Below are 15956 nucleotides of genomic sequence, written 5' to 3'. Positions count from 1 at the left end.
AGCTCCCCTAAAGGAATTCAGTGAGCACCTCACTCCTCTGTGCTGGCACTCGTGGATCTCTTTTGAGGTGGCTGGCGGTCCCGCTGCTCTGTTCAGGGGGTCTGTGTACCTCCTGCTGTGTTCTGAATGCCCCAGTGCTTTTTGCTGCTAGTCCTGACATCTTGTAGGTCTGCGAAAGGAACAGAACTGCCTTGGGAGTCCTTCATAAGCAATTATAATGCATTCAGAGTTTTTTGGTGGCTTCAGGGAAGTGTGTTTTTTCCCCCACTGCGTTCCTCATCGTGCACTTGTCAATGGATTTAATCTCTTAGCCACAGCAAAGGTTACGAAGGAGGCAAACTGAACAAAGGGTAGCTTTGTGGTCAGAGCGTGGTCAGACTTAGACATAACATGTATTCCCATTTCTTTTCTGCGTATGAATTTTTAAAGAACTTTCTAGTTTTCCTTCTTTAGAGAATTGTCTTTCTAATTCAGGTCCCTGTCTGTATACATGACACACACAAGTGAGCAATGGGAAGCGCTGTGTAAAAAGCTGAGTGGTATTTACTAGCTGAGCTAGCATTGACACGAGATTCAGCACTGAATGCTGCCATCTCACTCTTTGGTACTGCTTCCAAGTTGCTAAATAGGTAGTTAGGCGTCTAGTGGCATGGAGTGGAAATCCTACTTACACAACAGCATTGAAGTCAGTGGGGTCCACACTTGGAGTCACTTTCTGTTTGTATATACTAGGCAGATCCCAAAGATGCTTACAGCTGTGCTTTTCACATACACTTAGAAGCAATGGACTTCGATGGGACCGTGTTTTCCCTTAACTATTAAATATATCTTGTTGTTCATCTCCGTATGAGAGATGTATTTCGGACAGGAATAAGTACTGGAAGGACTTTGTGAACACATGAGACTTGGGATGTCACCTTGTGGTTGTTCAGAGAAATGCAAGAACAGCTTGTAGGTGTTGGTGAGTTTACTGCCTCTTTATTTCACACTGAGCTGGTTTAGGTGCAAATTTTTCTTCTTGAGCTACATGATGATTTTCTTGTACAATCTGTCTAGTTGTAAAGTACATGACAGTAGCTGTTAACCTCCTTACAGCCCATTCCAGTAGTCAGGGTTTGGGGTGACTACAGCAAGCAACCAATAGGAAGTCACATGCTGCTTGGATACCTGAATGTATCAAAGAGTGCAGCTACTGTTGTTTGAACCTACATGATGTCAGCGACAGAAGGACTCTGACATACTGCTGGCAAGTGAGATACTGCTTTTATTTAGCCATTTTTTGTTAAAAGCACTTTCTGTTTAGCTTTAGCCTTTCCCTGGCTGTTTCAGCTGGCTAGCATCTCATGTTTGAATGAGACGCAGGTGCAGAGAAGGTAGCCTCATCAAACATTTTCTTCTCTCAGAACAGAGAAGTCATTTTAGACCCAGATAATATTTTCTGTCAAGCGCAGAGTCTGTATACTGGGGACTTAGTGACAGGAGTGCAGCTGAACTGGCCCCATCAGCTCACAGGCCAAAATATTTGTCAGCTTATCAGTTTAGGCAAAGCGAACTCATAGGAGGAGGAATTCCTGGGGTTAAGTAATTTCCTGTTATAAGGAAGAGCACTATCAGGCACATCTACATTCTGCCCTTTTTTCTGTGGCCTCAAAGGATGTTTGCCTCAGTTGTTGGCAACTGGAGCGGTACAGAGCTGTCCTGGCCAAAGTGAACATCCCAGTAGGCAGTACAGAACAGGAGAAGCAAAACGTTGTTCCCTACACAGGGCTCAATGTTTGCTAACTGCTGGCAAATGTTAGTAGGCAAAAAGCTACGGTATGCTGGAGTCATGCACAGCAGCTACACCTGGGATTACAGATTTGACCAGCATTGTATGTAAATATTAATGATCACATTTTCTTTCTTGTGAACATGTGTTTTCTTTTGTTACTGGCGCAGGCTGGGTGACAGAATGGCTTCTCAGACTTCCCAGTTATGTTTTTAATGGCATTGCCTAATTTGTAGTGAAACTATCAAGCCTATGCATGCTTGGGCAAAAAGGCATCTGGAAGAGGGTGAACTCAACTCAGAAGGGCAGTACCTGCCACTCTTCAAACGCTAGGTGAACAGGCTTGCTCAGATCTCTACTCTGTTTCATAATTGTTTTCTGGGGAATGCTCTTTCAAGTTAAATGCTTTCTAATTACAACCCTTACAAGCAACACACTTTCTTGTCTTACAATGAAAATAAGGCTGCTGTGATTTTTACCATCTGTCAGATTTATGGCATTGATTGAGACAGATTTTAATAGTGGACGATCAAACATCAGCTCGTGCAAATTGCCAGTTATTTCTGGAGTGCTATTTTGTCATTAGTGAAGGGACAATCCATCTGGATGGTGATTAGTTCCAGCTCTGAGCTCTCGTTCATAGGTCAAGATGCTTGAGAGTTTCTTAACAACCGAAAAATAAGGGCGTTGTTTTCTTTTTGACAGGATGACTGCTGCTTCTTCCACTCTAGCCAATGGGACTTCACATTCTGGAAATTATTTCATGTAATACCTTTACTCTAGCTTGCTCAACAGAATCAAGTCAGTATAATTTACTTACTGTGCCTGACAAGTGCATGCTTATTTTACAGTGCTGTGTTATAAGTGTGCCACTAAATACAATGACAGAGATTTTTCAAGACTAATTCATTCTTGCAGTTATTTTTGTAATCTCTTTAAAGACAGCTGAAGTCTTTATCCAGTCAAGAGTGTGACAATCATACAAAATGCTGATTTCAGGTTCTGCTCCAGATTTCCTACGTTTCAAGCACCAGAGAATGTTCAGAGAGATGCTTCTGCTTTGGCCCTCCATAAAAGTGAGGTGGAATCCCAAACTATAACCTGATTTTTAGTGCAGATTATATTTTACTGTGCCTAGGGAGAGGAGACTGAGGCTAAATGAAATACTTCCCGTGTGCAGGTCAGATTTCAAACAAGGGATGAATCTGGGTTGTGTATCCTCTTATGTTTTGATTCAAGATCATCTCTAAATACAAGGAGTATAGTGAAACTATTCAACAAATTTCATTTCTTTACTAATTTCTTAATTAATGAAGAAATTCATTAGAACTTTATGCAGAAGTATTTCCTTATTCTTCACTGTAAAGATAACAGTAAAATACCTTGAACTCCAGATTTGTGGCATTACATCCTCCAATAGACACTATACGATACCTAATGCATTGTAGTTTTGCAATAGATAAAGAAAACTGGAAGCTTGCATTTTACTTGTGGATAAGTTTATTTAAACATTTGTAAATGATACTAAGTAAGCAGTATATTATTTATTTCTATGCGCATGCAGTTGTTGCCAAGATACATATATAGCATTGTCAAGTCTACAGTGCAGTAACTAAGAATTTTAAGCAGCATGATGCTGAAAACTTCTCTAGAAACAATGTCTGACCCTTCTTTGATTGCACTGTGAGGTTTCTTTGGTATACATAATTATGAGTAGTGCTTGTTTTTCATTAAGTTAAAATGCAAAGTTTCAAAGTGTGCCCAATAGAAAGGAATTCTCAAAACAAAGCATCCATTAAAAAAATAAAGATAGCAATAGCATTTTTACCATGCGTAGATACTACCGAAATAAAAAAATGTACGTGAAACATGAGGGCGTTTATCTTTTGGTTTTTAAAAACACCTGTCATGACCCCTTGAACCTTGGATAACCTTGGTTAAATTCTTACTTATCTATTTTACAGTTCCAAGTACTAGCAGAGAAAAAGGATGGAGAGCCTTGCTGAATTTGGTCCACAGCCTGAGGCGAAACCTCATTACTATTTAAAAAGATGAAGTAAAAAACTCTTCTTTAAATTGGTTTCACAATCTTCATTGACAAATAGTTCTGTTGGGGGAGGAGGGAAGAAACAAAGGACTTAAAAAGATGTACACAAAATACTTCAGTGTAGTTTTGTAAAAGACATTTAAGATATTAAAATGGATCAGAATGTATTCAGGGTATGGTAATTTCAGTTAAAGTACAGTAAAAATGAGTATGATATTTCAGATTAAAGTAGACTGAAATCCAGGCTCTAGACCACCTATTAACTATTTTTAATGGTGTAGGTTATTAACTAAAGATGGAGCAAATGAGTGCTTTAGAAGTGTTAATAAGTTAGTTTTAACATAAATTTTAATTGTTTCTCAATAAAAATAAGTTGAAATTGTTTATAGCTATAAGGATATAATCCCTATCTCCCTGCTAAAACTGAGTTGATAGAATCTCTTGTCTGAGTAAGGAGTGTATCTTGTTGATGACTCATATATAAGCTAGTGTCATACCACAGCTGAAGAACAGTAACATTTAAAAATTCTTACCGGCAATGAATAGAGGAGTACTGCTACAAACAAGAGTAAAATCAGCAAGATGATAAGGCCTATAAAGAGCCATTTAAACCTGCGCCACACAATAAATTTCATTGTCTTGCAGGGATTTGTAAACCAAAGGAAGGAAGTATCTGGTCGGCTGCATTTTGAAAGAAACAAATATTACTCATACTATAGAAACAGGGAACGCTTAAGCGTGAGAGTATAACACATTAAAACACTCTGGTTTGGAGGCTGAAGAAAACACAGATAGTTTAGTAATGTAAGAAAGATAGCACTTTCAGTAAAACGTGTGCCATTAATACTGAAACCACCTTGCATTTTATCCTAATGCTTGCAGAAGGAAACAAGACTGGCTTTTATAAATGAAGTTTTGCAAAGGATAATTGATGTCTAATAGATCCTTTGCTGCATGCAGACTTTGTCAAGAACATCATAGTAGCTAGATATTATGTATTTCTCAAGCTAGTGAGGGAAAAAATATCTTACTTTGGTAGATCTAGTTTGGGGTTCATGTTGGGTTCATCTCTTCCTTTACCAGCTGGCCTTTCGTCAGCTTCTTTTTCATTGACAACTTCCAATGTCATTTCAACTTTACCCTTCAGAAAACATGTGGCACGAGACAAGCATCTTATTGAAACAGCACTAATAGTACTTGTTTGGTACTTATACGGCAGAGTTTGGGATCAGCTCATTGTGTGCATCTGTGCGTTTTCCATTTCCTTCTCAAAATACACTTATTTCTGCACTATGACACTGTCACAACACAGTACCAGAGAATGACAAATAGAAAAAAAAAAAAAAAATCACAGGACATAAAATGGTTCCGCTAATTCATTTGTAGTTCTGTTTTAAGCTATACATTGTTTTTTTCCCATTTAGCAAAACAAAACCAGTTCTCTTCTTTCAAGAACAACCCAAGGACTGCATCTTTTCCAAATGACTAAGCGTCTCATTTTCTATATTGCTGTGGCTGATAGATGTTTCTGAATATTCTTCCTCATTTATTAAATTCCAGTAATAAAGTTTAAAGGCAAAAACATCAGAAAGAAGAAGCAGACACACTTGAAAGGCTTAATATTCTAGCAAGTGATAAATATGCATTTATATTCTTCATAGAGCAGGTTAAAATGCTTTAGGTCTTCTGACTGCCCTCATAATCACGAAGCTAGTCTGGGTTCTCAGCATATAAATTATATTTGCTGTGTACAAAAATGCTTTGAATTTAAACTTTAGTCTTTAATGCATTTAGGATGTCTCGTGTTTCTCCTAAGCAATAACATGATAAATTAATTCACACAATAACTCTCTTGGCTGCTTTGGCGAGATAACATGACTCAACCTGGCGCCAGAGTCCTTCAAGTTAAACAGAGTTAAAAACAAAATAAATAAATTTAAGTATTAAACTCATACTTCAAAACAAGAAATTGTTGATGGAGCAAAATTCCTGAACTTGTGCATGGAATGTTCTATTTACTCCTCCTCTGTCTATCCACTGAAAGCTAACAGCTCAGCGGGGGACTCTTTACAGTCTTCCTTTATAATTTGAAAAGCAAGCTGAGCGCGTTTTAAGTACTTTTTAAAGAAGTAATAATCATACCGCTAAAATACGGGAGCCATCCTTTTCAACATAACACGGCCACCATCCTTTCATGGATTTCTGTTCAAAGAGAGAGGCGGTCCTGGGAGCCTTCTGAGGACTGCCTGCCTTGTATTCTGGAATCATGTCTATATTGCACTTCTCTGGAACTTTTGCTGGAATGATTGTTTTATGTAAATCAAGTTCCACAAAGCCTAGGAGATGGATTAAAAAAAATAAACACTGCATAACACAACCAACCGTACAGCATAGTGGTTCAACAGCAACCTTTCCTATCTCTAAGCATGTTATACAGGAAAAACAATCAACATACACATTACATTCTAGTTTGTCTAAGGATGTTGTGAGGCAGGGAAGTGGGACACATCAGGCTGTGTTTAAGCCCATCTTGCTGGTGTTGAAAGCGCTGGTGTGGATAAATTTGACTTAGCAAGCTCTCCTCCCCCTTTTTTAATGCAAGATCACTTGATTTTTAATAGAGGGGATTTTTTTCTCCACACACCTAAACAGAAGATAACCAAATACAACAATGTAATACTAATGGAATTTCTGAGAGTTAAATGCATGATTTAGCTGACTTTAATGATGGTTATAAATCAATTATTTGTTTTCAGATTTTGAGGCCTATATGGTTTGCATGTAAGCCAAAGACTTTGGAGCTGTCTTAATACAGGGCAAAGAATCTTCTGCAGAGCAGTAGCTCTACAAAAAGTAGGGATTAATAATGGTGTGAGGTAGAATTAATAATGGTGTGAAGTAGATTGCTTAACCTAAATTACAGCCTTTTGTCAATACTCTTACTTAGAATTTAAGTACTCTTGTTTTAAGTAATTTTACTGAAAGAAAGAAGCAAAGTAAGTTTTCATGCACGTTATCATTTCATGCACTTTGTGATAGGGCTTACCTGAATCAAAAGTGTCTTGGTTTACCTGCAAGTAGGCCTTTACTGAGTGAATATTCACTCGTTCATTCATGAGCACAAATAACCCTGTGCTGTGTGGGAAAGCAGGAGTGTATTTGCATGCTCAGCGGCTCACTTTGAAAACACAATCCTTATGCGAGAATTTAAAATTGTTCATTTTTATCTCTTACTTTGAGACAACAATAATTCTTTTCTCAGAAGCCTTACCCAGATAGTCATCCAAGGAGAACTTGTCATTATCCCATATTTGAATGATCAGTTTGGGTGGGATTCTGAATTCTGTCTTGTCAAGACTCCAAAAATGTTCCTAAAATTTTAAAAAACAAAATCCAAGCACCTTTTTAAAATTACTTATGAAAATTCAAAACTGTGGTCTGTTAGCACTTGTGAATTCTGGGGTTGGTGGAAGTATTAAGGATCTAATCTTGCCCTTGCTAAGCGGAGACTGCTGTTGTTGCCAGTGTGTTGTTCCTGGCTCAAAGGCAAAATTGAATCTGTTCGCAATAGCAGTTTGAGGAAAGTAAGCAGAACTGAGCCAGACTGTCTCTTTCAATACGTAGGTACAAAATTATCAGACTAATTACAATCTGTATTCTAAGTATTGAAATCTTTAGAAATACTTACCTTTTTGGAAACTACACAGAGTTGCTCCGCTGGGAGATAGTCAAAAGGAAAAACAAATCTCCAGTTAAAGTTCCCTTCACCATCCAGTGATCGATAGTGAACATCGGTTTTCTGCTTATTTTCTTCATTACCAGGCATCCATCTGAAAATACAGAGACGTGTGTCTGGTGTTTGCAGTGGGACTACACTGGTGCTTGTTTGTACTGTAACCATGTCATTAAGTGGTTGCAAACAAGCCATAAAAGTTGCTCACAGAGGGCTGGAGAGTCTTTCACACCCTTTCTCAGTTTGGTTCCAATTCGGCATTGTAAATAGGAACATCTGAACTGAATTTCTGATCTGCTAAGACCAGTACTGTATCAGTGGTGAGTTGTTGATGGGGTTTTTTTAATTTCTTTTTTAGGAGAAATTAGATCGATAGCCTAGTAGTATATTTCTCTTGATTTCTATTGAATGTTTTGCATTAAGAATAGGAAATGTAAAAAAGTAAGAATCCAGGTTATGCAGCACCAAAGCTAACTCACTATCTTTTCAGTTGCTTCCCATCTCAAGAGCTGAACTTCTGGGGTTAGCACTATTTTAGAGCCTCTAGTGTGCATTGACTTGGCTGAACCAAATCAACTTTGGAACCCACGGTCTAGGCATTCCCAGGACATTCCGAATGTCATTCATTTGTAAGTGTTACATGACAGGGTGCTCCTACCCCTTCACGTAAATGTCACTCATTTCTTCCCCTGTGATGCTCTTTTCATCCAGAAGGACATCTTTGGTGTTCCAGACAATCACCCGCAAGATATACCTAAGAGAGAAGATGTTTGGGGAAAGAGAATTGAATTGCCTTTGTCAGGGCTGCCAGATGGTGTGTAGTATATACGGATACTCACTTCTTGGCTTTTCGGGGAGTGATGTTGAAGGGAGGGCCTGGAGGTCCTAAGCTTTTGGGGAAGACATCAACCCACATCTGGAGCTTTCCCTGTAGCAGTAGAGAAGATGGATGAGGGATTGTTTGTTGCATACAGGTTTGTCATGGTGATTCCATGGAACTGCTTATTGACATACTTAGTACTAATTTTAGCCACAGAGCAGAGCTCACTCATGTTACCAATGTCAGAACTTCTACAGACTTCAGATAGGAGCAAGCCCAATCCCTCATGTTATGTAAGCTTCTTCAAATGAACAATGCCAAGAATTCAGAAGATGGTAGGGACGTTAATTCCTAGTGAATTCAGTGCAAGTTAGGTGCCTAAATAGTTCTCATTCTGTAGGTCCAAGTTTCTGTTCTCTCAGAGTTGGTATTAAGTACAGTGTCATGCATGTGGGTGATAGTTTGCAGCTGGTGGCCTACAGTGTAGATGATCAGTCCCCTTAACTAGACTCTGAAGTAAGGCAACCACTGCAGATTTTATACTCTATTTCAAATGCAAGCCCCTTTATTTTTGCAGATAGTTTCTGCGTCAACCAGAAAACTTTTCTTAAAAAAACAACCACTGGTGAGTTACTAAATGCTAGAAAACAACTGTTAGCCTTTGTTCCTCTCTGCCAGAGAGATCCAATATAAGACTTCGTGTTTAAACTAGTACTTCTGGACCTTGTAGAGAAATGACAAGTTTGGTCTCATTTGTTGAATGTAGCTGGGAGCCAGGCTGTCTCCTTTATTGTTTGTAAGGTATTAAACACATATTCCAGTTTATTTCAGTAACAAAGTAATAAATAAATCTTTCCCAATTTCCACTCTATCAGTGTTTAAGGTGTCATTTGGGGGTCTTAATGGCAAAACATAACAGCATTTTGTTACGTTTCCAGACTAACCCGCTTTAGTTTCTCAGCCAAGTAATATTACTTTGTAGCCCTTTTCCCCTGAGTAATACCACTCTATTGACAACATGATATAAATGCAGGAATGCTCCATTTCTGCATTCAAGAAACCAGAAGTAAACCAGTTCATAGTACCTGGGAGATGTTGGGCTGGAAGGTGCTATATAAGGTCCTCGTCTCCACATGTTCGGGTACCAAACCCTGGGTTCTGAGGATATGAAGGGCTAGCCGCTCTTCACCTGGACCAAGATGCTGATGCAAAATTTTGTTAGCTTCTGAAATAAAAGAAGTGGAAAAAGAACGGGGCTCATGAACCAGAATTTGCATTTGAACTTTTAAAAAAATTTAAAACCAGATATTTAAAATTGAGCAGAAAACTGCTCAACATTAAAAAAAAAAATCAAGGATTTTTTCTAATTTTCCATAAATAACTGAAAAGTTTTATATTTGTATCAATATGAATTTAAGACAGAAATATAAGTGAACAAGCTCACCAGCTTCCTCCAAAGTATAGTCTCGTCCCCCGTAGTTAATCTTTCTACCATTCTCAGAGAGGACAGGAGGAGCATAGCCTTTAAACCTGGCTACATTTTGCAATAACTGGGTTGGTTTTAGTTGATCACGCCAGGTATTCACACCTGAACTTTTAGGAAAGCAACAGAAACACATCCTAAAATTATTCATCATTCAGGGCATTTACACATCATGTAAAATGTATTTATTAAACTAATTCAGAAAGGGCAGCACTGTAACTGCCTAGATTGAGGCCACTTGAGTTTGATACAGCTCAATTACCTTCCAAGAGACTGCTTTTTTCTTTATATATCAAAATAATTTAAGCTAACAGATGCTTTCATATTTATTTCCTTGAGTAGGTCAGAAAATTCTGTTAAGTGTGTGTTCTCTGGACAGAAATAACACATGTTACCACATAAAGAGAATATTGAAATGTTTGACATCATGGTTGTCAGTCAAGGCTTTTCTGAAGACTTTGCAGCTTAACTTGGAATTCAGATGATAGAGTGAACACAACAAACACCCATGAGAAGCCATAGCATTATTTTTTAACCATACAATTAAGATGAAGGAAGACCAGGTTTTTTACAGAGACTGGGTACTAGATCTTAAGAGATAAAAATTTTCATTAGACAAAATGACTTACATGCAATACTGCTGTGGGATGCCACAGTGAGATCCATAACGAGAAAGGAATCTGTTCTCAAGATCAATTGTGGTTTCACCCACTTTTTCATCACGAGTCAGTATGTCATAGTCATAGACTGAAATTTTCAGATCCTTTTCTTGAGGCAAGAAGCAGCTGAGTTCATACATTCTAAACATAAAAATGTCCAGTTAACACTATTGCTCTTTTTTTAAACTTAAAAAAACCACTTTTTAGTTTATTTTTGAGCAACAGCCTTTACAAGATATTAAAGGGATGCTTCCAATGCTGATAAATCTAGCAGTAGTTACCATTCATGCTCCAATTTCTAATTGCACTTACTAATAATTCCGTTTGTACTCCTATACATATTACATCCTTCCTTTCTGCACAATGTATTACTTAGATGTTTTCTGTGAGGCAGCTTGAATTGGGACTGAGAAAGAAACTAGTATGGCTCTGCCAGCCACTCTGTAAAAAGGATGGTTGTTCAATCCATAGTTTCTGTATGATTAGAAATTCTTAATTTTTTTCACCACAATACAAACACAATTAGAGCCTTAAAAAATACGGTCCAAATGTTTGGCTTCTATGACTAGAAGGGATTATTCTGTCATCTAGCTGTCCTACACAAAACAGACTGTAGAGTTTTCTCAAATTAATTCTCTGGATTTACTTTCAAGATATGCAGCCTCATGGTTTCTACTGCTGCTGAATCCATTACCCTTCAGGTAAAGTATCCGATGGTTAATTATTCTCTGCATCTTTTTTTGTTTGTTTGTTTTATTTCTAGTCTAACTTTTTAACTTTGGCTTCCAGAATCATTCTGGAAAAACTTGGAATTTTGAGGGTACTTTGTACCTGTAATCAAGTCTCTTTGCCGTCTATTTCTTTGCATAATCTGAACAATTGAAATCCTGTAACGCGTCATTGCAAAGTATGCTTTCCAAACTCTTTATACTCCTTCTAGTCCTCCTCTCCTAACTTTCTAATTTATGAAAATCCACCTCTAACTCTGGACACCAAACCAGACCCAGAATTTCATTAGTAATTATAAAGTTGATGTAATCTCTCCATTCCTAATTAGTATTTTTCTATTCATATATTTCAAAGATATCATTAGGCTTTGAAGGAAAGGCCAGTGTACTGGGAATACATGTTAAGCCAGTTACTCATTGTGACATCCAAGTAGTTTTCAGAGTTTTCCCACATTCTAAAAGCATATTTTGTTATTCTTGTATGCATAACACAGGGCGGTTTTAAGATACATACATTCTTTGACTTTGTGCAATTTACCCGTGTGGTACCGAAAAATCTATAGACTAGCCAAACACCTGTGTTGACCAATGATTTCAAAGGGAAATGCCTTATGCAACTTTACTCACAATTAACTGTCAGTATAGAAATATGAATAGAGCATTGGCTATTTCAAATAATGGTTTATCTTAAAAAATAGGAAAACATTCTAAAATACAATAAATTGAAAATACAAAAAAGTTTGTTACCTGCCAAAAATCGGGTTGAGAGTATTAGGCACATAATTATCTCTGTCTTCAATTACTTTTTTACTTAGGGATATTTTTATATAAGGATCGCACTATTTAAAATAAGAAAAAAATATCGTTAAGAAATAGTTATCAAAACTAACTTTATTTAAAATACACTACAGCAGAGTTAGCTCACAGGCATTCCAAAAGCAAAAAGTCTCACCAGCCCATTATTATCCTGGGGTTGAAGCTGCAAAGCTCGAACAATATAAATTCGCACAATACACTCCTGAGGCCCGCTGTCTGGTAGCTCACGGAACTGGCGAGGAGGAGCTGGAATAGTGGGATCGTCAGGTAATGCATAGATTTTAAAGGATCCCTAAAAAATAATATAAAGACTCAGTCAAGATAAATGTAGAAAAGTGACTCTGCTAGGTTTGTCTTACTTATCCTACACATACACACTGTTTTACATAGGAATAGCAAACTTACAGCTTGATCCACAGTCACTTAGAAGTCTTTTGTTGTACTTTAGTGGATTTTGGATAAGACTTACGACAAAGGCAAGGTTATATCCTTAGCCGATTTAAATCAATATAGCTCTTTTGATTTCAACACAATTACTTGGTTTGCTCCAGCTGAGAACACGTAACACATACTTCATATTTGTTTCCCTCTCCAAAAGCATCATTTAATGTTTGTTTTTTTGGGTTTTCTTGTTTGGTTTTTTTGTGGGTTTGTGGGTTGTTTTTTTTTTTAAACATACAATGTTAACATTATTTTAATCTTTAAAAGTCATAGACGGAGTCACAGAAATAGTACAAAATACCTTTTCCAAATTCATTCTAAAAATGTACTTTGTTCAGAACACCTGCAGGTAAAACTTTAGCCCTGCTCAAGAGGTTGTCTGGGAAGGTTCTCTTCCACAGGTACCAGGGAAGATCACATTAGGAATGATATTTCTTTTAAATTAACATGTATCACATTTAGCGTGAGCAATGTGTAGCTGTACCTTCTTTGAAAAAGAAGGGCCTGTACCTAAGTAGTTACGAGCATCTGTTGCCCGTATTAACGCATGCATCCATATTTAGGCCGAAATGCTTGCATGTAGACTTACTTAAATGATAACCACTTACATACAAAAGACTGCATTTGGTTGTTGCCCATTATTTGAAATTTACCTTGAATTCCCCAACCACTGACGGATCATCACTGTCCTCAGATTTGCCTCTGTATAGTTTAAATGTACCACAGAAGTCTGTTAAGCTGTTAAATTCAGGTACTTTTTCCAATTCACAGTCGTACACCTTAAAAAAAAGAAAAGGAAAATGAAAAAAGTGCAGTTTAGAAATTATCATACATATCAGCTCCACTATTGTGGCATTGCAAAGTGTATTGTATGTTTGATGGAATATCTTAAGGAACCAAAGCATTTGGAACTATTTTTACTTTTACGTCGAAGCAAATGCAATGTTTGGAGAACATGCTATCAAGCTTCATTTAGGCCTTGTTAAAAACAGAGTAAACAGCATTTCACAAGCTTATCTTTACTTTGTTAGGTGTACTAGATGAGAAATGAAAGTGGTCTGGCTTCAACTTTTAACCAACAGACAGTAAAAGTACTGATCCTCTGTGTTCAGACTTTCTCAATGTGTATGTATGTTTAGGATCTGCCTGGCACCCAGAGAAGTCAAGAGTAAAACTCTATTTGACTGAAGGTTAGATTAAACTCTTAATACATCTCTTAATAAGTGTAGTTAAGTAGAAAAGAAGCAAAGATATCTTCTGAAAACCTTCACTTCACCACATGAATTAGTAATGGACCTTTACAGGAAATCATGTACAGTTAAATTTTGAAGAGCATTTAAAAAACCAAAGGGCACAGCTCTGACCGGGTTTTGGGCCTACAAACATTGAGATATGTTAATTTATTTTATCCTGAGCAATACCTTTAAAGTGTCATATCCTTTTTTAATATACTGTCCACATTTTTCATGTTCTCCTACTGAAGCATAAAATTTGCTCCACCAATCAACAATTTCTTCCTCCTTAAAGAAAAGCAAATAAAGTCTTTTATTGAGAGATAAAGCCTCTTTTATATCATGCTGTACAGCAGAAACAATGAACAATTAAGCATACTAAAAGATATTATACTCTCAAACTTATTACCCAGGTTTAGGTATCTAGTCTATAATGCAGCTGCGTTGATAGTCAACAGCCATCATACCTGGTATTCATTCCAGGAATTGCGTGACTGTAAAAACTACAGTGAACATGTTGAAAACTTTTTCCTGAGGGATAAATGTGCTAGTTTGCTTTCAGCATTCCCATTTATTTCAAAACTGTTGCCATGTAACAACACTGGGACAGACCTGTAACTGCTCTAACTATACATCATTCCATTAAAACCAGCGGAGATTGTCTGTATTGTGACAGAATCTTGCAGTTGGAGATCTACCTTAATGTTTGCCAAATGCAGTTGAAAAGAAGGAGCAGTGAGTCTTGCCCTCCTAAAAATAATAGTTCAATGAGCTTCATGAAACCCTAGATGCTAGCAATCTATATGTTCCACTAAGTATTTCTGTGGGGATTTTTTATATTTTTATTTATTTAAGTCTGATAATCACTTTGTTCAACAGAGTGCTATTTTCTGTATTTATCCATAGGGAATGCATAATATAATTATTTGCCCTTCAAACACACTTCAATTGGTAATGAATAGTATTCATTCACTGTGTAAATTCGAAAAAAATCTTTTAAGATTGTTTGGATTTAAAGAGAGTGTTAAAGTATTATACAGATCATTAAATGTGAGTTTTGGGGGTTTTTAATGTCTAAGGGTTATTATTTCAGTCTTGCCTATTTTTCCTAAATTCACCATTTTACAAGTTGATTGTAGGTTTTACGTCAAACATTTCCAGAGGTTACTGTTCTCATCCACATGCTTAAAATGCTAATTTAGGAGGCAGTATTGATATACTGATTTTCAGCTGGAGATCTTATTTACAAGAAAGCAATGTGTAGATTTTTAAAAGCAGTATACATTACCTTTTCCGTAAGCTGCTCATGAGGATCAATTCATAAAAAAGAGCAAAATAAAAACAATGGTAAGGATGTGATTTGTAGAATTTTATACAGTTAAATAGGCTTTAAAAGTTTAGGGGTTTGTATACAGTATGTATGTAAAGTAAGTTACTAACATCAATAATTTATAAATACTTTTGAAGAATATTAAGACACCATGTGTTTAACTTTTTTTTTTTTTGCTGCTGTCAGTATGTCCTAGATATTAAACTGGAGTGTATATATATAAAAATTTTAAAAAGCAAGTTTTCAGGACCATAAGACATTACCACCCTGTGCTTTGATCTTCACATAACAGAGCAAAACTGAGAGAAACTTGGTTTCCTTATTGTATCATTGCAGTGTTACAATCTGGATTCTATTTATTGATTTCCACAGTAGCATCATTCCCTGCTTTCATGTGTGGTTGCAGAGAGCACTGGATCTGATTTATTTCAGATGAAAAATGTTTTTAAGAGCACTTACAAAACTGAATCTATTCCACAGATTCTTTTCCAAACAAATTTCACATACATAAAATTCAAGTGATTTTTTGCCCTTTTTGAATATTTACTTCTTTATAAAACAATTTGCTAATGCTCAACAGCCTTTTCCCTTTTCCTTCTACTACCATTTTTCAATTGTTTACAGGCTGTGGATTTTCAGGAGTCTGAAAAAAAAACGTTAAGAATTATAAAGTACAGTAAAAACCAGTATATGTGTTTATAGATTCATCCGTATAAGTGTAATAACAATCTGCACAATCCAAAATGCTTCACATGTTAAATCACAGATACTGTAATTATGACCCGATAGTCCATTAACAGCAAGCATCATGCATCCCATTTGGAGGCCATGATTAGCAAGTGTGATTTGTGCTAGTGTTTTTATATTATACCTTGTGTTTTAATTTAAAGGCATAATCC

The 15956-nt window shown here is 36.7% G+C and overlaps 1 protein-coding gene across 2 annotated transcripts in view; it reads right to left on the bottom strand.

Moving 5' to 3' along the window:
• Window positions 1-3260: 3260 nt before the first annotated feature.
• Window positions 3261-15956, bottom strand: part of MYOF (myoferlin) — a 72587-nt gene continuing 59891 nt past the window's right edge. For both annotated transcript variants that reach the window (XM_076338768.1, XM_076338769.1), the window contains 16 exons: window positions 15016-15027; window positions 13917-14015; window positions 13149-13274; window positions 12191-12346; window positions 11986-12077; window positions 10481-10651; window positions 9813-9961; window positions 9454-9593; window positions 8388-8476; window positions 8207-8302; window positions 7504-7645; window positions 7087-7186; window positions 5958-6151; window positions 4847-4956; window positions 4349-4496; window positions 3261-3875 (listed from right to left, as the gene is read on the bottom strand). In XM_076338768.1, the coding sequence (XP_076194883.1) occupies window positions 3840-3875; window positions 4349-4496; window positions 4847-4956; window positions 5958-6151; window positions 7087-7186; window positions 7504-7645; window positions 8207-8302; window positions 8388-8476; window positions 9454-9593; window positions 9813-9961; window positions 10481-10651; window positions 11986-12077; window positions 12191-12346; window positions 13149-13274; window positions 13917-14015; window positions 15016-15027 (1860 nt within the window). In that variant the 3' untranslated portion in view covers window positions 3261-3839. The remainder of the gene's footprint in view (window positions 3876-4348; window positions 4497-4846; window positions 4957-5957; window positions 6152-7086; window positions 7187-7503; window positions 7646-8206; window positions 8303-8387; window positions 8477-9453; window positions 9594-9812; window positions 9962-10480; window positions 10652-11985; window positions 12078-12190; window positions 12347-13148; window positions 13275-13916; window positions 14016-15015; window positions 15028-15956) is intronic.

Source organism: Aptenodytes patagonicus, chromosome 5, assembly GCF_965638725.1.
Source record: "Aptenodytes patagonicus chromosome 5, bAptPat1.pri.cur, whole genome shotgun sequence".
NCBI classification, from domain to species: Eukaryota; Metazoa; Chordata; class Aves; order Sphenisciformes; family Spheniscidae; genus Aptenodytes; species Aptenodytes patagonicus.
The sequence above is the reverse complement of the archived record's forward strand: the minus strand, read 5'-3'. Positions and strand labels throughout refer to the sequence as shown.